General features: G+C 40.1%; 3 protein-coding genes across 3 annotated transcripts in view; 1 reads left to right on the forward strand and 2 right to left on the reverse strand.

Moving 5' to 3' along the window:
- Nucleotides 1-260: 260 nt before the first annotated feature.
- LOC125230289 (ADP-ribosylation factor-binding protein GGA2) lies at nt 261-13,317 on the reverse strand. Its single transcript, XM_048135406.1, has 8 exons — nt 13,195-13,317; nt 12,819-13,117; nt 11,426-11,689; nt 7,111-7,321; nt 5,017-5,286; nt 4,037-4,163; nt 2,069-2,531; nt 261-1,871 (listed from the first exon to the last, which is right to left on the reverse strand). Exons 1-8 carry the CDS (start codon nt 13,229-13,231, stop codon nt 1,662-1,664), a joined length of 1,881 nt encoding a protein of 626 aa, XP_047991363.1. The 5' UTR covers nt 13,232-13,317; the 3' UTR covers nt 261-1,661.
- A 161-nt stretch (nt 13,318-13,478) lies between these two features.
- LOC125230580 (essential MCU regulator, mitochondrial) lies at nt 13,479-14,240 on the forward strand. The gene has a single exon (XM_048135777.1). It carries the CDS (start codon nt 13,590-13,592, stop codon nt 13,854-13,856), a length of 267 nt encoding a protein of 88 aa, XP_047991734.1. The 5' UTR covers nt 13,479-13,589; the 3' UTR covers nt 13,857-14,240.
- Nucleotides 14,241-14,576: 336 nt separating this feature from the next.
- Nucleotides 14,577-21,744, reverse strand: part of LOC125230583 (protein flightless-1) — a 47,429-nt gene continuing 40,261 nt past the window's right edge. The window contains exons 21-24 of the mRNA XM_048135778.1: nt 21,001-21,151; nt 18,997-19,161; nt 17,932-18,045; nt 14,577-16,057 (exon numbers count right to left, since the gene is read on the reverse strand). Of these exons, the coding sequence (XP_047991735.1) occupies nt 15,923-16,057; nt 17,932-18,045; nt 18,997-19,161; nt 21,001-21,151 (565 nt within the window). The 3' untranslated portion in view covers nt 14,577-15,922. The remainder of the gene's footprint in view (nt 16,058-17,931; nt 18,046-18,996; nt 19,162-21,000; nt 21,152-21,744) is intronic.

Below are 21,744 nucleotides of genomic sequence, written 5' to 3' on the forward strand. Positions count from 1 at the left end.
TTAGGCAAAAGTATAAACTCACAAACCAAAAACAAATTTTCTAAGAGATGGCCGATTAATATTTATCGTCCCCAACATACAATTTGACCATAAAAAAAATTACCCAATATTTTTCTAAGCTACAAGCTGTTAGGCAAAATATATTTTGAATAAATATAACCATATATGGTATAGCGAGGCAAATCTCGACTGGGGGACAATTGTAACTCATTCACTTTTTCCATTATTACACTATGATGTTGAGTTCTACATGTATCCACTGAACACGCCTACCACATATAACCGGTGGACACTTATTTAATAATGCAAACATTGTAAAACATGGAAAAAATAGACCAGTTACATTTGCCCCCCAGTCGAGATTTTCCCCGCTGTACCTTACCTTAAAATGAAACTCTCGTACACTAATACTGCAACCCGATCCTTAAAAATAATTATAAAGTATACATAAATGCTCCCTGGAAAATAAAATACAATAATTTTAAGTACAGTCAGTTTGGAATGTCATAAATGCAATTTCAATGGAATTTCGACTAGAACAAAATATACAAATATTCAAAATATCTTCTCACTCAATAATATGCCAACTAACAATAAGTATACCGACCACCAATGATACATTAAAGCACAGACACATGCTAAAAGTAAAACATTAAAAAACCTTGTGTTGTGTGGCAGTTTTATAGGTGAAGCACAGTTTTCAGCGTATGACTGAAAGGCCTAATGATTCATCGATATTTCAAACTTAAAATAAACTGAGACCATAACATATTGCAAACGAAGATGCTTAAAGTAATAAAAGCATACTTAGATATATCTTATATATAATAATCAGATCTTCATCAACTCAACTTTCAAACAATATAATTTGTCTTTATTTGCTTACACATTAAATAATAGATAAAACACAATATTTTAGTTTGGCGGATCTTTGTGTCTATGAATTTTTAAGTATACAAAATGAAAGCACAGATTTTTTTACACATATTTTTGTCATTCATAGTTATAAATAGTATGTATTTATTTTATCCCAAATTATCTAACTATGGGGATCTGAATCTAGTTCACGTTGCATAGATGATATTTTTAAGCTTAATCGAATTAACGAAAGCACATAATTAAGCTGGTACAACCTTAAAAAGGAATAGACGCGTAAAGTTTGGTTTAAACCAAGAAGCTTACATTCAAACGATACCCAGGCAAGTAAGCATGGTCGCGCGATAAATTATAAAAACATCAGGCCGTGCCTATCGCACAATTTGTAAGTTCAATAGGGACGGCCTGGGGCCCGTTTCTCGAAAGGTACAAGCCTTGTATTACAAGTGCGCGAACTGTCAAATCGTATGGGTTGTCATGGAAACACACTTGTAATACAAGACTTGTACCTTTCGAGAAACGGGCCCCTGGTGTTTTATCATTTATCGCGCGACCATGCATGATTCATTCCGTTGACGCAAGTTAGATAACTTATTTCACACAGAGCGCGTAACGTCGCGATGCAATAACACTTTGGTTTTGGTCACAGTAGAATAAAGAGTACTATTGTAGTGCCTTGGTCGTTCTGATTCACAGACATTCTGTGATATGGAGAACAGTTTGGGAACCCAATATGCACGATACAGTTTGAATGTATGTTCCTCAGTTTAACCTTAAATAAACTATTATATGTCATCCAGAGGTAACCTAGCCACTTCCCCTATTTCCGAGCAAGGTTCATCTTGTGAAGAATAGGTAATGACGAACTTCAGGTTGACGGGCGGTTTGTGTGCGGGGCGCGCGATCAGCATGATTTGTTTTATAGATGGAGACTCGTATGGGTTGTAACGGGGGAGAGTTGTACCGGTTGGTGCGAGGAGGCGGACTTTGCAACCCTGGAAATAGAGATTCTAAGTAAGTAGTCTAGAGAGAATTGATGCATATCAACACAGGGTACATGTAATTGAATGAATTGCACTTCAAGCCACCTGGTTAAACATTACGCTCAATAAACTGTTTGTTCTTCAGCGATTTAATTAAATAAGTGGCTTTTAGTTCACTAGATAATTCATAATTTAATCTATTACAATACCTTTGGCACAACAGGCTGGAACTTATAATCCTCAATCTCAAACTGGCCATTATTGGTGGTCACCACCACCACCACACTAACGTCGCCCCGCGGCTTGTCCTTACAAAACTCCAGCGTCACAGTCACCCCGCCATCCTCCTTATAAGCCACCAATGACAAATTCCTTGTGACACTTGCCAGGTCTACATACACATCTGTTAAAGGTTCTACTGTCGTAGTCACTGGACTTTTTATTTCATATTTTTTAATCTCTTCTTGAGCAGCGTTCTCAGTTATATCAACCATAACATCGTCGTTGGGACTTACAGGAATGTCTTCGGTATTCTTAATTTCTATAGGACTGGGTTTAATTTCGGGTTTTTTGGTGAAGAAGTCGAGGTCGAAAGCGCCGTTCTTAGGTACTTCGCTTTGCTTTGGTGATAGCTTTTCTAATTCGTTCATGGGGACCTTTTTCACTGGTTTACTGAAAAACAAGTTTACATGATTAGTCATCATCATCAAACGTTAAATTGAACTGTTATAGTAGTGATTTTTCTTTTTTATACAATAAAAAAAAATTCTACTAATTATAACTTGAAAATTGACTACTACATTTTGCAACACTGCATCATTTCCATCACTGAAATAATTCTATCAATTCTTATATAAGTTTATATTCCAATGCATAAAACTGTAAAACTACAGAGTTACATGTTTTCAATATCAACCAATCTGAATCCTAAGCCGCTGTAGAACCTTTTCACTGTAAACAGTATAGAACGGTGACTTCTGTGGTAAAGAAATGGCGGTGTAAATATGACAGTGTCCTAGAGTACCTAGGATTCAAATTGGTTAACAATCACGATTAGTTTGGGGTTGAGATAGCCGACACTTCATAAAAATATGACGTATGTATATGATAAACCTGTCATCGCTCATCGCTAATCCCATTCTTATAACGACCCGCCTAAGGGACCGACCCCACTTAGGCGTCGCGTCGCGTGTCTTGCGGCGCGCAACGGACGTCTCTGCTACGCCGCCTGAATGTAATTCAAAAAACGTCTCCTCAGTACAGCGAGACACGCGACGCCTAAGTGGGGTCGGTCCCTAAGTTAAGAGATAACCACTGTCTATGCATGCAAGTCATGCAACTTCAAAGGTGCCCAATGAGAAAACGAAAAATTTTTTTTTTGCAAAAATTTCATTTTTGTACCAAACTTTTATCGCCGACTGTACCTTTCTTTCAACAGTCATCTGCTGCTTTCCGAGGCGATTCTAAAAACCCCTTACTCGATGGGGATACGACGTTTCATAATAGAGTTCCTATGTCCACCTTTCTGCTCCATCATCAGATCATCTCCATGATGCCATAATATTGCATTGTCACGTGATTTACATATGTGTGCAAAATTTCAGATCAATCAGAAACCGGGAAGTGGGTCAAATTTAGCTTCTACGTTTTGTTTGACCCAAACTAACATACTAACAAGGCAAGTTAAATAAAAGCTTGTAATAGTTATTTGTTATACAAGGGGGCAAAGTTGTATTTTAACGCCGAGTATGGAATTGAAAAACGAGCAAGTGAAAGGATTCTATAGTTGAACCACGAGCGAAGCGAGTGGTTCGAGAATATAATCCTGAACTTGCGAGTTTTTTAACACACGAGAAGTAAAATACGTTTGCACCCGAGTGTAACCCAAAATTTTTCCCCTCACTATAGCGAGGAAACTACAACGCAAAAAATGCGCTTATCACTGTTTCCAGTAGTTGCACAGGTGGTAAATCATCTTTATTACTAGATTCACCTACTTTTATCAATTTTAAGGCAGTTAATGTGACTTTATTCAAGGTCAAATTACTTTACCCACTAGTGGATAAAATGCGTTTTTACCCGCTGGTATTAAAGGACAAAACACATGTTTCCGAGATAGTGAGGGGAAAAAAAATTAACCGAGTTGAATAATGTTAAGCGATGAAAGTTTAGCATACCTGTTGAAGTTGTCAAGTCGTTTCGCGCTGTCAGGTAAAGACTGGCGAAGAAGTTGCGCTCCAAGTGAGTCCAGCTCGTTCCATCCTTCAGTCTTGGCGGGTTTTTCTCCCAGCAGATCCACGTCTTCTGCAAATACAACATGTACATACTATTTCAAGTCGTAGCCTAGTGTAGAGCCACAGGATGTTAACCACTACGAATAAGTAATATTTTTAACCCCTGACGCAAAAACGATGGGGTGTTATAAGTTTGACGCGTCTGTCTGTGGCATCGTAGCTCCCGAACGTATGAACCGATTTGGATTTAGTTTTTTTTTTCTGAAAGCTGAGTAAGTCGGGTGTGTTATTAGCCATGTTTCATGAAAATCGGTCTACTATGACGCGGTCGGGGGTTTATTCAAAATTTTAATTTTGTGGTTACGTTATTTTCTATAAACTATGCTAGTTTTCGGCCAATCCCGTGATAAGACATCGCACGGTCGCATGACAAACGGTAGAACGTCTGGCTCAGGCCGTCCTTTTCATTTCAACTTTTAGTAATGCATTAAATATTATCTAAAAGTACAGAGGGGTTTTCAAGTTTGGTTTCTTAGTTGCTCATTATGACCTCGTTCACCTTGTAAATTCTTGCCATTGACTAAATTAATCATCCTGTGTATATACGTACCACTTTTAGGGTCGGCTCGCACTGGAATGGCAGCGGCGCAGCGAGCACTTTTACTGTGAAATAATTTTAAAGGCGGCCACGTGACCTGTTTGAGTTATTCAAATGATATTGGTCTTTTTAAATGTGTAGATATAATTCAAAATTACCTCGGCGGCGACCGGCCGCACTGCTCGCCGCTGCCATTCCGGTGTGAGCCGACCTTTATACACGATAAACTTTCGTAAGACATACTAAATATTTAAATATTATAAACATGTCGCAACGGTAACTATATAATATCGTGAGTACAACCGTTGATTCACTAAATACTTACCACTTTCTTTCCCATTTGACATAAGATTAACCGGTTTCAACGGCTCAGCGATATTGCTAGGTCCATCTTTGGCAGAAAATATATCGCCCAGCTCATCAATAGCCGGGCTTTGGACAACACTGACTTTATCGCCATCTGTCGGGGCCCCAGCGAAGTCTAGTAGGCTCTCGTTGGTGGGTTTGTCTTCTTCCTTTTTGGTTTGTTGCTGCATGCATTGCTTGTATTGCTCGCCCACTTCGTCTAAGAGATCAATTGAACTAAGGATGTCATCTGTAACAAGAATTCAAAGGTATGAAATAAATGCAAGTTGTATTGTCGGCATTGTTTAAAGGGCTTGTTGTTTTGCCGCGAAGAGCCAGGTCCAGACAGAGCGAGGCAATTTCCTATCGCGGAAAACATGGTATGTAGACGTGCCTCGGCTGAGGCAAGGAGTGCGTTTTCCTCGGTCAAGCAACCTGCCTCGGGCGAGGCACGTCTGCAATGGGCGTTTGCCGCGTGAGCACATTGCCTCGCTGTGTAGACCGGCCTAATACTGAAACTTTTGAGTGGTGGGCATAGTTCTTAGTTATGTCTTAATTAGAATAAAAGGAAAAAAATCCACAATTTGCGAACTTCCGTGTTTGAGTTGGGGTAGGCACTCAGTGCTCCCCCCCTAGGGTGCTAACCTTGCCGTGGTGGGGGGGCTTAGTAACCGTGGACTGGTCACCCACGGTGAAGCTAAGAGGTACCCAGGGCCGGCCGGTTTGGGGAGCTGGCTGGTCCGAGGTGGTCGCTCTAAGTGGGCTTGTAACGCCCACTTAAGACGCGTCTGGGAGGGAAGATCCGGCAGTATGGGATGCCGCTCTGTGCCCTCCCTCGGTAGCCGAGGTGGGATCGCAGGGGGAGAGGCGTGATGGTATAACGGTGCGCCACTCTCCCTACCCCCTGCGACCTTGGCGGGGCCGCTCCGCTGTAGCGGCATTGGTGGGGCCGCAAGGGAAGAGGAGTGCCGGTATTACGGTGCGCCGTTCTCCCTATCCTTTGCGGCCGACTTGGTTAGCGGTGGAACCGAAGACCATTTCCACCGCTGGGCGCCGGAACATTCTGGCGCCCATGGCCTCTTTGTGGCGGACTCGAGGGGGTCCGTCACTGTACTTATAAGCGGCCGAGAAGGAAGGTGCGCCCTGTCATCCGGCGCACTCACTGTGGAGGGCCGTTGGGCATCCGCGGAGAAGCTGCACGTGGGCGGCTGCCGCCGGCGGGGTCGCCGTTGTGAGCGCAAGTGTTCCGGTAACCCCACCAACAAAGCGGCGAGGTGGCATGTGGGGGGGTTTTTAGTGGGTATACCGTGGCCTCATTAGCCAATACGGGAGTCCCACATAACCGCTCGCACCCGAGTGGTATGCGGAACGCATTTTCCCCCCCTAAACAAAAAAAAAAAGGCACTCAGTGCTATGTATGTTTAGGTATCTATTCTATTACAAAGGCTTCGTAAAATCCAGATCATTTCAGATTTCAGAGCATTACAAATAAAAGGGCTGGTCAGTGCTTTAATGGCTCTCATCAAATAAGAGGTGCTGCAGCGTCGATCGTAGATTAGAACTGGGTGCAAACTGATCGGGGATAAGTTGTAACTAGTTGGGAAAATTTTCCGTAATAACTCATATACAGGAATGTGGATCCGCGTACGAGAAAACCATCATCATCCGAATCTTCCCCTTTTAGTTATCCCAGCATTTGCCACGGCTCATGGGAGCCTGGATGAAAAAACCAAATCGCGGTATACAAAAGGTTTAATCAGCCGGCGTATTATGATTCCAATTTTATCACTTATCCACGTGGATAAAGCATCCGTCACGCTTTGGCAAGTATGTCAGTGTGAGAGTGACAGTTGTCTTATCCACGTGGATAAGTGACCGCCTACAATTTCTCTGTTTTGCCCGAAGGTTGACTGGTAGAGAATGCCTTATAGCATTAAGTCCGCCTTGTGTACAATTGTATTTTCTTTGTGCAATAAAGATTAAATAAAAATAAATAAATAAGTGATAAAATTAGAAGCACGATACGCCGGCTGCATTGATAAACGGATGTCGAATGGAAATGATTGCAAGTTACCTAAGTTGTCCTGACTAGTCGTAGCGGCTGCCAGCCGCTGTAGCGTAGGCCGAAGGCGGGCGCAACGCGCGAACAGCTCCCGAATAAGCTGTAACTCGTCTGGTGTCGCGGCGTTTGCGTGCCGTAGCATGTCTTGGAGAAGCCCGGCGCTGTCTAGCGCGCAGGCTACTTCGTGGGCGCGGCGGAAGTTTGCTTCCGTGCGACGCTCCTCCTATAATAATGGGTAAAGTGTGTAGAGTAGGAGAGAGCTGCAGGATTACTACATGATTGGCAGTCTCATGATTGGAGTATGTCGCCGCGAGATGGGACTACCCAACCTACCAGTCCTTATGACATTAATATGATTAGAAAAAGACGTGTGATCTATCTCGCGGCGACATACTCTCGTCAATAATGTGCTAAGGGTGCTGCATCTAGAGGGAGATGAGCCGGGGCCCATAGACCGGGCATCAAGTCCAGGGTGGTAGCCAAATCCGAACTTCATCGTCATTTTTTGTTTTAGTTTTCGAAAACTCTATATTGATGAAGAAAAGACTGAGGAGACAACATAGTCTACACTATCGTCATAGTCTACACTGATTATATGAATTACTAGCTTTTACCCGCGGCTTCGCCCGCGTAATAAAAGTATTCTTATTGAAACGTTTACAAAAAATAAGATTTTCATTTGGATCCGTAGGTTTCTTTGTAGGTACATCTGTCCGCGATTATTTCGATTAAGGTAAAGCGGGGCAATTCTCGACTGGAGGGCCATTGTAACTGATCTATTTGCTGTACGGTCCGGTTTTGGCTGACTGTACCTTACACCTATTGTTTTTAAAGAAATTCTTGCAATGATTGTAGAATTGTTACACAGCGACCACAGCGTAGGTAGTAGGTACGAATATGTATGTATTTTACCTTTATAAATATTTATACTGGGGAAACTTCATACAACCCACATAGCCAGTATCTCGACGCTAATGGTCGGTAGGGTAAAAAGTACTTCCTTGCATTATCGCTTACAAATTTTTCCATTTTGCTTATACTTATTGCAAACGTAAACATATAAAAGGAAAGCAAACAACGATCTTCTTACAGCACATTGAATGTAATAGTTATTACGGATGCAGGATACTCGCCGATGCCTACTTACTAATACCTTCCCACTGAGCCACCTGCATTTTACACTGCCTAGATATCGATTGCCGACCGATTATTCCGACCCCAATCCCTATTCTTATCCCCGTCCCTATCTCTATCTTTGTCCCCGTCCCCGTTCCCGTCCCGTCTCTGTCCCCGTCCCTCCCCTATCCCTATCCCCGTCCCCGTCCCCTATTTTTATCCATATTTCTATCCCTATCCCTATCCCGATCCCTATCCCCACCCCTACCCCCACCCCCACCCCTACCCCTACCACTACCTCTACCCCTACCCCTATCCCTATCCCGATCCCGATGCAGATCCCTATCCCTATCCCTACCCCTATCCCCACCCCTACCCCTACCCCTATCCCTATCCCTATCCCGATCCCGATCCAGATCCCTATCCCCACCCCTACCACCCCCACCCCTACCCCTACCACTACCCCTACCCCTATCCCTATCCCTATCCCTATCCCAATCCCAATCCCAATCCCAACCCCAATCCCTATCCCTATCCCTATCCCTAACCCTATCCCGTTCCTGTCCCTGTCCCTGTCCCTGTCCCTGGCCCTGTCCCTGTCCTTGCCCCTGTCAAATTATCATGCTAGGAGGTGAACTTTGAAAAATCCTTTCTTAGTGCTCTGCTCCTCTAAGGAACTTCCGTGTCAATTTGAAATCTCTTGAACCAGAAGTAAAGATAAAAACTAAAGCTATACTTATGGCTATTTTGGATATTTTAACCCCATTGCACAACAACAGGGGAGAAAATTTCTTTTCCACCTCATTAGATTTTAAAATCGTTGTATTTATCGTGATCAGCGACCCGATAAACCATAAAAACGATACCCATATTGTGTTTTTGACTTTACCCCTTTGCACCCCTTTAGGGGTCAAATTTTCAAAAAACCTGAAACATGTATTTAGTCATAATATGTCTTTAGGAATCCTCCTGTGAAGTTTCGAATAAAATAGTCAAACTAATCTTGTTTCCCCATACAAACTTTGAACCCCCATTTCACCCTTTTAAGAGGAGAATTTTGAAAAATCCTTTCTTAGTGCTCCTCTACGCCATATAAGGAACCCATGGTTTCGGCTGTGTGTTGATATATCAATCAGTCAGTCAATATCTTCTTTTATATATTTAAACCCCATTGCACCACAACAGGGGAGAAGGTATTTCACTTCCGCCTCGTTAGATTTTAAAAACGTTGTATTTATCGTGATCAGCGACCCGATAAACCGTAAAAACGATACCCATATTGATTTTTTGACTTTATCACCCCCTTTTCACCCTTTTAGGGGTTAAATTTTCAAAAAACCTGAAATACGTATTCAGTCATATGTCTTAAGGAATCTTCCTGTGAAGTTTCGAATAAAATAGTCAAACTAATCTTGTTTCCCCATACAAACTTTGAACCCCCACTTGACCCCATTAGGAGGTGAATTTTGGAAAAATCCTTTCTTAGTGCTCCTCTACACCATATAAGGAACCTACGTGCCAAATTTGAAATCTCTAGGACCAGCGGTTTCGGCTGTGTGTTGATATGTCAGTCAGTCAGTCAATATCTTCTTTTATATATTTTTTTGATATTTAAACCCCATTGCACCACAACAGGGGAGAAGGTATTTCACTTCCGCCTCGTTAGATTTTAAAAACGTTGTATTTATTGTGATCAGCGACCCGATAAACCATAAAAACGATACTCATATTGATTTTTTGACTTTATCACCCCCTTTTCACCATTTTAGGGGTTAAATTTTCAAAAAACCTGAAACACGTATTCAGACATATGTCTTAAGGAATCTTCCTGTGAAGTTTCGAATAAAATAGTCAAACTAATCTTGTTTCCCCATACAAACTTTGAACCCCCATTTGACCCCCTTAGGAGGTGAATTTTGAAAAATCCTTTCTTAGTGCTCCTCTACACTATATAAGGAACCTACTTGCCAAATTTGAAATCTCTAGGACCAGCGGTTTCGGCTGTGCGTTGATATGTCAGTCAGTCAGTCAGCTTCTTCTTTTATATATTTAGATATTGTCATACACCGTGTTTTTTTTGTTTTGTGTTATCACTTTTAGTTAAATTCGCAAAAAAAAATTCATCATTTGCATACATAATAAATGAATTTATTATTGTGAGAGAACCTTAAGAATAACATTCAAGTTAGTGTCAAGCAAAGAGGATCGAGTATTATAGAGAGTTACTGTCAAAGTAAAATGTGTAATTACAGTGCATAGACTGCCATCTCTTGACACAGGCTTAAAACTTTTGAACCTCAGTTTTGACAATTTGGCCCATATTCTTAGCTTGATATGTTTTAAAATGTCAAATATTAATAATAGCGCCATCTAGCTGAGCGTACCCCAAAGGTGTAATGCCATCTAGGCCACCGTACCTTTTTCTGTATGGTACTGAGGTACGGTTTTTTTTAGACTATCTATCTATACAGAGTTATATATGTCTTGCGTGTTAACTGTTAAGTGGTTGACGGACCATGTCAAAACAAATAACATTAGGAATTGGTAAAGGCTGTCAAACACATGTTCAATAATTATCTTTATTTTTTTAATAACTCGATAACCATAAGAGTTAAGACGCTACTTCCCTTAAACGACCTTCCCTTAAAGTTAAAGGAATTCAATAAAAACAGGGTGTATAATAAAATTTAGGTACCTATTTCAATTTAATAGTGTGAGTTTTCTTATCAAGTGTTTAAGCATGTGTTAAAATTAAGGTTTATTTTATTGCACTTGTAATTAATTTGCACTTGTGAAAGAGTTGAATGACAATCTTATTTATTCATCAATTCCCAATTATAAAAAAAAACTGATCAGTGGACCAATTGAGCCAGTGTTCCAAAAAGGTTGCAGATTGAAGTCCTGCTAGAGGCGTACAGTCAACCAATTGGAACCCTAGGCCGCTGTAGAACTATGTCATAGCGACGTTATAAATCAGATTGTAAGAAATCTCTTACTGCTTGTCATTTTGACATGGTTGTAGAGTGGCCTAGGGTTCCAATTGGTTGACTGTACATATTTCCATTTTTTCGTTAATTCAAAAATTCCCAGTAAAAAGCCCGGATTATTTTGGAAAATAATAAAAATGTTAAATATTTTTAAAAATAGGGAAACTTTTACTCATATAAATGACTTAAAAAAAATTCAGGAAGGACTTTGAAAGGTGACTTACTTCTCTGACCATACTCTTAATGAGCCTATTAGCATGCTGCAGATCCTCCGGCTTCTTGCTCTGCAACAGCTTCTGCAGCAGCTTAGATTTCTCCTCATCCTCGAATATAGCATTCTTATTCCGAGGGCTCACCACCACATCTTCTGGGGGCAGGGGTGGCGGAGTCTCTTTTATCACCCCTTGGTTTTTCAACATGTCATATGCTACTTTAAATTTAGATTCCTTTGGGTATTCAATTGACCAAGCATGAAGTAGCTGAAGTACCTAAAACATTGTTTTCAGTACAGATGGTGTTTTTTTACGCACTAGTGCGAGAAGTGGTTCATTATATGTCAGGTCGAAACTTCGGAGGGGCATCTGTACTGAAAAAACGTCGTACGATACACGTGTGAAAAGGAAATTTGTAACTCGTGTCGATTTAAAACACTCTCTTCGGTCGTGTTTCAATTTATCGCCACTTGTTTCGAACTTCCTTTTTTACGCACTTGTATCGTAATGTACTATTTTGTATGAGGATAAATAATTTCAGCATTTGTTTTCCTGTATCAGGAAATATTTAACATATTGGCTTGGGATTTATCAGAGATAAAGCATATTGCTGCGCGTTATTAGTAACTAGCTTTTACCCGCGGCTTCGGCCGCGTAATAAAAGTATTCATTAAGATTTTCATTTGGATCCTTAGGTTTCTCTGTAGGTATATTTATCTGCGATTATTTCGATTGCACATAATACTTTTGCTTGCAATGATTGTAGAAATATTACACATCGACCACAGCGTAGGTAATTCTATATACGCTGGGGAAACCTTTATAAACATCCCACATAGCTCGTATTTCGACACTATGATCGGTGGGTAAAAAGTACTTTTTTCTATTATCCCTTAAATTTTTTTACATTTTGCTTATACTTATTGCAAACGTAATCTTCAAGCAAGCAAACAACGATCGTCTTAGAGCACATTGATTGTAAGAGACCGCTGACCGATTATCCGGATCCCTCTAACGATACCCATATTATCCGTATCGCTATCGCTATCCCTATCCCTATCCGTTATCAAGATGTTCAATGATTTCTTATCAAGTGCTAAAATATAAAGTTTCATGATTTTATCTTTTAAAATTAAGAAATCCCATACAAACTTTCAACCTCTTTTTCAACCCCTTCATCCCTTTTTTTCGAAATAAAAAGTAGCCTATGTTCTGTCTCAGGGTCTAAAGATTGTCTGTTCCAAATTTCATCAAAATCGGTTGCGTGGTTTAAGCGGGAAAGCGTAACAGACAGACAGAGTTACTTTCGCATTTATAATATTAGTATGGATTTAGCGACTAATGTATGATTACAATTAGGATAATATATTATTTTAATAAAAATATATTTAATTAAAGAGCTTACCTTAGTTTGAACTTCAGGTGCTGTCCTATTAGCAAAGTATTTAGGCGATACTAGTTTAATCATTTCATTTAGGAACCTAAATTTGCCAATTTCCGCATGAAAAGCCGGTCCGCATTTGCGCATACAGCGGTCTACGGTTGAAAGCGCTAATAATGCCTCTCGGGCGTTTTGTGTGTGGATGCGATTTGATAGTGTCTGGGCTGCTAACTGCGGACCCTCCGAGGAGTCCCGCATCACGCTGCAGAATGCCTCCAATGCTGGAGCGTCCGGACATGGCAGGGATTCGTGCGTAGCTTTTACTAAACAACAAATAAATATTGTAACTTATCTCATAAGAAGTACGTGAAGTCTGATAAGAAGATATTAGTATTCTTACACAGTAATGCCTCCAAGCTCACTAGCGTTACATTCATCTTCAAACATTAAATACAAATATAATAGTTATTAGCTTATTGCGAAACACAATCCAGTCGAATATTTTCGTTTTGTTGACAACTTGACATTTCGCTGCTTGTTGAAAAATAGTGATTGACTAAACTTTACTTTAATTACCTTTCAAAAACCGATATTCATTAATTACCATCATAAAAACTTGAACAACACTACTGATATATTTTGTCTTGTCTATGGGTTTGTGTTGTACTGTCATTGTCATCTGTCACCAGTCACCACTGTCAAAACTGTGAGTCAAGGAAGAGAAGTGCTGAAAAATCTAAAAATATATTTCGTGTTCTTGCGAGAGACGGTCTGGTTTATTACGTCGCAAGTACGATGTATATCTCACGGCTGTCGAGACTTCTCGCCCAGACCAAGAGTCACCCGAGGCCGCAGCAGGTAGCACAAAAAAGGACGGCAACGACCACCCCGACTGGTGCCATTCTTCCCGAGCCTGAGAAGACTCCATTTGGTCTTCTGGGCATTGTGTGTGCCGTAGTGCCTGGTCTACTCGTTGGAGCAGCCATTAGCAAAAACATAGCTAATTTCTTGGAGGAGAACGAGTTGTTCGTGCCCTCTGACGACGACGACGATGATGACTAGTTTGCGACCGTGCACTATGTATTTGGCTCGTAGGAATAACTTTTTGTACATACTGTTTTCAATTTAATCTATAAAAATATTCTCTTCCAAATATAAGCATAAATGTAATTACACCTAATGTTTTAGTGAATAGTAAAAATGCCTTTTAACAGTTTATTTACTTTATTAATAAATTTTATGATACAATTGTTATAAAAAGCTACATTAAATGGGTGATACAATTTGTGCTAAACTGCTTTATTTAAAACTGTTATTGCACATCAATCATGACATTTGAAGTTTAACTCTTTAATAAATTAAATCTTATTTACATGATTACAGGTTGAAAATCAAATTATATTAAATTCAAAAATATTCCTATGTACATCTAAATTAATTGATAGAGTTTGATACATATGTAAATGCATTATAACAAATGCATATCTTGTCACAGAGTACACAAGAGAAATCTCTGCTATGCTAGTCACTGTTAGAACCTGTAGTGATGGGGTACTATAATCTCAATCTCATACTTGTGCTTAATATTTTAAGTGAAGACAACAAATAAAATGACTTTATAAAATGGCATGATTCAGTCTTTCATTGCTATCAAATATCTGATTCCTTCTAATGTCTTTCATGGAAGCCCAGTTGGACATCATAATAGAAAATTGTGCAAATCACTACTGAAACTTTCAAAAACGCTTATATTATCAAGGCAATTGTTATATAAAATTAAATCTAATACTGATTCCGAATAAAGATCAAAAACATTTGGACGGCAATAAATTCAGGCTTTGCATTTTCTAGCCAGTCCTTATAACCATTATAAAATAAAGTGATCCCTTGACATGCTTTGAATAAGTACTTAGTTTAGAACTACAAATTGTTCTTACAATGAACTACAAAGGGCCAGCAAACTATAGCCCACAAGACAAGTTGCAATCTTACAAAGCACTATAACAAAATATTACAATATCAAGTTAATAGTTTGGACCAGGGGTTTATTACTGCATGTTTTTTTAGTTTGCTGGTCAGTGGGCACACAAAGTAAGAAATAAGCCCAGCTTGTATTGAAAAGGAATTAAGTAAAACTTAAAGTAAATTATGAATCATTATGTTCAAATATAGGAATCTATGCAGGAGTCAATGTAAAAACAGGGCAAACACCAAAATGATGTTACCTACTTCTTATTCCTTCAATGTCTCTTTTTTTTTTAGTAAAACGTATAATACACCATTCCCAAAATGTACATGCTTCTAACATTTTTAGAAATGAGAATAATTTAAAAGGTACAATGTGAATTAAATATGGAGACGGACTATAAGTGAAAGGGAATTGTTTGTTTCTGAAATAATGATTTTCTATAGGAAATTCATTTAAAATCATGTTCTTTCGTAAATCGTAAATTTGTGGTTCTTAACCAATGCTCTGCTGACTTCTCTTATTGTTGATATCTGATCTGCAAACGGGGTTGGCAACTAGCAGAGGTTTACTTAAATTGCGATATTATAGCTTTCTTCCGTCTCATGTTTTTTTATATAAAATTTAGATCTTAGTGAAAAAAAAAAAACAATAATTTGACACAATCCAAAAATCCAAAAAAAAAAACAATGATTTGACGCTTTCTGTAAAACTCTTCCACCAGCTCCAATCAAAACCATTTTTAATATAATTCAAGGAGTAGAGATTATTTTTGTATGGATTTAGAGAAAAGTATCTTTAGATTGACACTCCTCACTCGTCAATAAATATTTGAAAAGTAATTTTTAGGAGTGTACATTTATCACTAAAAAGGTTAAGAACCACTGCCTATCTGCATGGCTAGCATATTATTGGCGCGACAGTATTTCGCCGCGACATAGATCACTCTTTCTAATTGTATTAATAACATACAGATTGTTTCCTGAAAGGTGGCACGGATGGAATGAACACAGTATGAGTGACGTTAGATAATCTGTCACACACATGCATATTTTCATTCACTCATTCCATTCGTGCCAGCTCTAGTGAATCGACTTGTAGTCTATCTCTCGCGGTTCGCATCTCGCGCCAATCACGTCCTAGCCCTATAGTCTCGTACAGTTTACTCCGGAGGCCTCTTGTGCTCGCCCCAGCCATGGAAGCACTTGGTGAACCGGCGAGACTCCTTGTTCTTGAGCGTGAGGAAGAGCTTGCGTGGGTGGTCTGGCTGTAGGGTCTTCATGTGTTGGATGTATACCTGATAAAATAAAGATGAATCAGACTACTGGTCACTTATTGGGTCCTATCAACTGACCTAGCCAAAGTGACAATCGTTGACACTACGTGGCTATCGAAACGTAGTCTGGCTCTGTCGCGCCACTACAGAAGAGCGATAGGGAGAGGTGGCGAGATACGCTTACGAGCGGAAGCGGTTGTACCATTGCCTAGGTACCAGTGGCGGCTGGTGAAAATTTCTGCTAGGCAACACTGAGCAAAAAGAAACCTACCTTAACATTAAGGTACATACTTTACTAGTAATCAATTTTAGGCAAGCCGGTGGGAATCGGCTTGTATGGACCAGCCGCTGCTGATAGGTACCCACGTGGACTTATCTACAATAGGGTACTTGACTGAACTTCAAATAATAGTACATTACGATACAAGTGCGTAAAAAAGGAAGTTCGAAACGAGTGGCGATAAAACACGACCGAAGGGAGAGAAATAGTACATTACGATATAAGTGCGTAAAAAAGGAAGTTCGAAACGAGTGGCGATAAATTAAAACACGACCGAAGGGAGTGTTTTAAATCGACGCGAGTTACGAATTTCCTTTTCGCACGTGTATCGTACGACGTTTTTCAGTACAGATGGTGTTTTTTTACGCACTAGTGTTTATCTTCTGGGGGCAGGGGTGGCGGAGTCTCTTTTATCACCCCTTGGTTTTTCAACATGTCATATGCTACTTTAAATTTAGATTCCTTTGGGTATTCAATTGACCAAGCATGAAGTAGCTGAAGTACCTAAAACATTGTTTTCAGTACAGATGGTGTTTTTTTACGCACTAGTGCGAGAAGTGGTTCATATATGCCAGGTCGAAACTTCGGAGGGCCATCTGTACTGAAAAACGTCGTACGATACAAGTGCGAAAAGGAAATTCGTAACTCGTGTCGATTTAAAACACTCCCTTCGGTCGTGTTTCAATTTATCGCCACTCGTTTCGAACTTCCTTTTTTACGCACTTGTATCGTAATGTACTATTATACCATGCACGAAATAAAGCATCAGATAAATATAGGAAAAACATGGATAGTAGTTATTTTTAAATCCCATTTCTATTTAATAAGTCAGGTAGAAATATATGAGGAGTGTCTTTTCAAAAGGACTTATTTCTATAAGTCAACATAGGTTATTTTTATCTATGTCTTCATAAAGAAATAAACCTTGTTGACTTACAGAAATAAGTCCTTCTGAAAAGACACTCATATAAAGTAACTGAGTTGACCGTGACGTCTCTGAATCTAGGGAGCCTGGGCCCATGGCAATGTCAATTCCAAGTTTAGAGGGGGAAGGTCGTCAAGTCCAAGGGGCGCTAAATTCATTTTTTAAAGTTTTTGCCTTTATCGCATTTTTACCTCTATCACAGTATAATAAAGAGTACTATCGTACAGTATGGCCACTCCCGCTCCCCGCTTAAAGTGCCGACCACCCGCTTTCGGTTAGCGGTTACCTCACAGTTACCGCCTGTGAAAAACGCGAACAGTCGAACTGCCATATCTCACTCACACAAGGCACTGGTATTAATGGTACACGTTCTACACGAGCTTAGAATGTGTGTTAGGAACGCGCCTCTTTCATATATTTGATTGCCAGTGTCCGAGATGTGCCTCTATAATGATTTTTATTGTAATACTAGGTTTTGCCTGCGGCTTCGCTCGCGTTAGAAAGAGACAAAAAGTAGCCTATGTCACTCTCCGTCCCTTCAACTATCTCCACTTAAAAAATCACGTCAATTCGTCGCTCCGTTTTGCCGTGAAAGACGGACAAACAAACAGACACACACACTTTCCCAATTGATGTATGTGTACATTTCTGAGGTTTTGCAATGAAGTATTGATGTTTAGTTGATAATACCTGTGCGGACTTGTAGGCCAGCTTGATCTCCACCTCGGAGCACTTGGCGCCGAGCCACAGGAACACCTGGTCTCCGTTGTCCAGGATCATGATGTCGTCGTCCGCAAGGTCGTCCTGACACAACCAAACAAATCATAAATACGGTAAAAGTAGTGGATGTAACAGTTTTAACAAAAAAAAATATAAGCAGGTATAGCAGACCAGACCCTCTAGCACAACTTTCCTTTCCTTGTCGCGCGCGATTCCATATATCAAGCGCGACTTCAAGTATGGACTCGCCCGCGACAAGGCAAGTTGTGCTAGAGGGGCAGGTATAGTCAATACTACTCCAAACACAAATTCAGGTAGGTAATTATTGGTTCTTACGGCCAACCAGACCATTCGAAAGTCATTTTTTGCCTGTTTTTATATCAGAAATGTGTGGTTAAAGTTAAAATTTTTCGGGTTATAGAGGCCCACGGTGTAACATAACCTGGCAGAAATCGGTGCACTTCTCTGACACAGTACAGTATCCCTTCTCATTGGAGCAGCGGAACAGTCTCGCGAAGTTAAGGAAGTCTGCATCTGTATCGTATTCTTTACAACCATGTACATATCGTCACTACTTTTAAAAAATCTCTTATCTCACGCTGTTCCTCAAAGTTAAAACGCAGTAAGTCTATATGCATTTCATACATACTTACTACAATTTTCTTTTCATTGACAGACGAAGATACAAGTTTTTTTAAAAGTAGTGACGATATCTGATCACTACCTACCGTCTACCGTCTTGTGTGTTCTGCATCTGTATACTATTCTTTATGCCCCTGTTTCATCTGACCACAACCTTCCGTAGTCGTACCATTCTAGAAGTCTCCAGAAACCTGGAGCCTTACCTGGCAGAAATCAGTGCACTTCTCCGACACAGTGAAGTATCCCTTCTCATTAGAGCAGCGGAACAGTCTCGTGTAGTTGAGGAAGTCTGCATCCGTGTCGTATTCTTTATGCCCACAACCATCTGCTTATCTGACCACTACCTTCCGTATTCGTACCATTCTAGAAGTCTCCAGAAACCTGGAACCTTACCTGGCAGAAATCAGTGCACTTCTCCGACACAGTGAAGTATCCCTTCTCATTGGAGCAGCGGAACAGTCTCGTGTAGTTGAGGAAGTCTGCATCCGTGTCGTATTCCTTGCGGCCGCCCAGCGCCACCCAGAAGAAGTTGTCTGGCTCGCTGCCCTCGGTTAACACCTTCAAAATAAGATATTAAATTAATTAACATTGGTACACCAGGGATATTCAAAAGGGCGCTAAGAGGCCAGAAGAGGAAATGAAAATATAAATCGTAATAACATAAAATCATAATTAATTATAATTCATTTAAATTGTGACTGAGATTAATAAATTAGCGTACATTAAGTTTGTATAATATTTTCATATTGACAATTATTGAATATGTATATATAATTATTAATTTTGTACTCCCTCTGACATGTTATTATTATATCAAAACGCATGAATTAAAAATTGTATAGGTAATATGTAGACTAGTATATAAGTAAGTACCTCATAAGTACTAACATTATGCGCCCTACCCGGGTGTCATGTACTTAACTGACTACCTCAAACTAACACCTTCTGTAATGCACATGACTTTAATGTTTTTTTTTTTTAGATAGCCCGTTTATGTGTCCCACTGCTGGGCAAAGGCCTCTGCCCGTGATTTCTACAGCTCCCGTTGGTGTGCTTTTTCTGGCCAATTAGTCATGAAGGTGTCAAAGTCGTCCCGCCATCTCCGTCTGGGCCTGCCACGTCCGCGCTTAATTTGAGGCATCCACTTGGTGGCTATGCTGGCCCACCTATCCGGGTGCATGCGACAAACGTGGCCTGCCCAGTCCCACTTTAGTCTGGCGGTCTTCTCCCCCACATCAGCTATTCGTGTTTTGGAGCGCAGTGTAGTATTTCGGATGAGATGCGATGGATGAATGTTAAATAAATGAAAGAGTTCCAATTCGGCCCGCGGCGACTCTACGATTCACTTCGCGACTTTGAGCGAAGGATCGCAGTGCAAAAAAACAAGGGACATTTTCTGAGAAGCAATATGAGGCAATAAAGTTTGGGAACCCTGGATATACAAACACTAACGAAAGAGTGACTAAATTTACTGGCGTTCGAGCCAGGAATCGAATCCCGGGTCTCCAGCTCACGCGGTTAGTCTTTACTAGACACATGGCCAACTTACACAAGATTGTAACTTTATTCATACACACGCATATACAACTCACCACAGAACTTTATTTAGATAGAAGAAACAAGTTCATCTATTTGTATAGGGGCCGAGGGTGTCAAATTTTGTACTGAAGTTGTTTCTTGCCTGTAATTTTAAATATGTCTCAGGCTCTTGATTGTTCATAATTTTTGTGTTGTTGCAATTGAATATCACGTAACGAGGCATTTTTTATGTTTTGATTGGCTTCAACTTACAAAAATTGACGCCCGAAAGCTGCAAGCTGCGATTAAAGACGGACAACTCAGTGGATTTCACTGAATTCATTTGACACGCTAAGTAGATACGTTTGCTTGATCTATCAACTCACACTGTAACTGAAAATAACATCTCAGTTGACGACGCTTGGAAAACATATTCAGCTAACTTAAAAGAAAGCGCTGAGCGAGTTATTGGAAAACCATCCAAGAAAAACCAAGATTGGTTCGACTCCTCTGAGGAAAAAATCCAAAAACTTGCTGATGAACACCGACGCGCTCTTCGTAACCGTAGTGCCAATAGGAAATCCTTAGACTTACAATTAGTTATTTTCATTTTTCTGAGGAACTTAAATAAATAAACTTTAAAAAAAGTTTACAAACATTTTTTTATTTATTATCGTCAAACCTGTGCCCAATATTCACAAAATCATCAAAAAAGGTTTTATTTTTATGTTCCGATACCTACATGTTTTTGTGTGTAGAAAAAATAATAAATTATGCGAGTCATATCCATATTAATATTTAAAGCGCTACCTGAAATCCGCTCTCTAATCATAACTGATGGATGAGTTAGCGCCCTCTAGGGACTAGTGCTGTCATTACCTGCAGGCTGACCCAGGGACTGTTGAACTTGTGTTCTGCGATGTGTTCTATGAGGCGGGCGGAGTCTGCGTCCGCTTTGCTTCCGATCCACGCGTATACTATCGCTGATGAAGTGTCGTTGGCGCCCTCTAGTGGCACGTTGAGGATGTAACTGTCAAATGATAAAGATATTTATAAAATTATAACGCGGATTATAGATTATAGGATTGTAAAATAGAAGTATAATGTGACAAAGTAACGCGTCGTTCTAAATTAACTATGTCTAATCAAGTGACCATATAATTAGTTTGGATGATCAATATCGCCATTTAAAAAAAAATAGTGATACATAAAAACCTGCCTGTGTGGTGACGGGTTAAGAATTTCACCACCCCCTTTCTTCCCGTGGGTGTCGTAGAAGGCGACTATGGGATATGGGTTAAATTGTGGCGTAGGCGAGAGGCTGGCAACCTGTCACTGCAATGTCACAGTTTCGTTTTCTTTCAACCCCTTATTTGCCAAGAGTGGCTTGAGCTTGAAACTTCAGTAGTTTCATGTGTTCTGCCTACCCCTTTATGGGATACAGGCGTGATTGTATGTATGTATGTACATAAAAACAAATGTGAGTGTGTTTAGTAAAAGTCCCACTTTGTCAGTTACCATAAAGACGAGATATGCTTGTATCTTTATACTAATAAACTGACAAAACGGTTTCATAGCAAATATAGCAATGGACAAAGTGGGTCGTTTTACTAAACACACTCA

This window comes from Leguminivora glycinivorella, chromosome 10 (assembly GCF_023078275.1).
Source record: "Leguminivora glycinivorella isolate SPB_JAAS2020 chromosome 10, LegGlyc_1.1, whole genome shotgun sequence".
Lineage (NCBI taxonomy): Eukaryota > Metazoa > Arthropoda > Insecta > Lepidoptera > Tortricidae > Leguminivora > Leguminivora glycinivorella.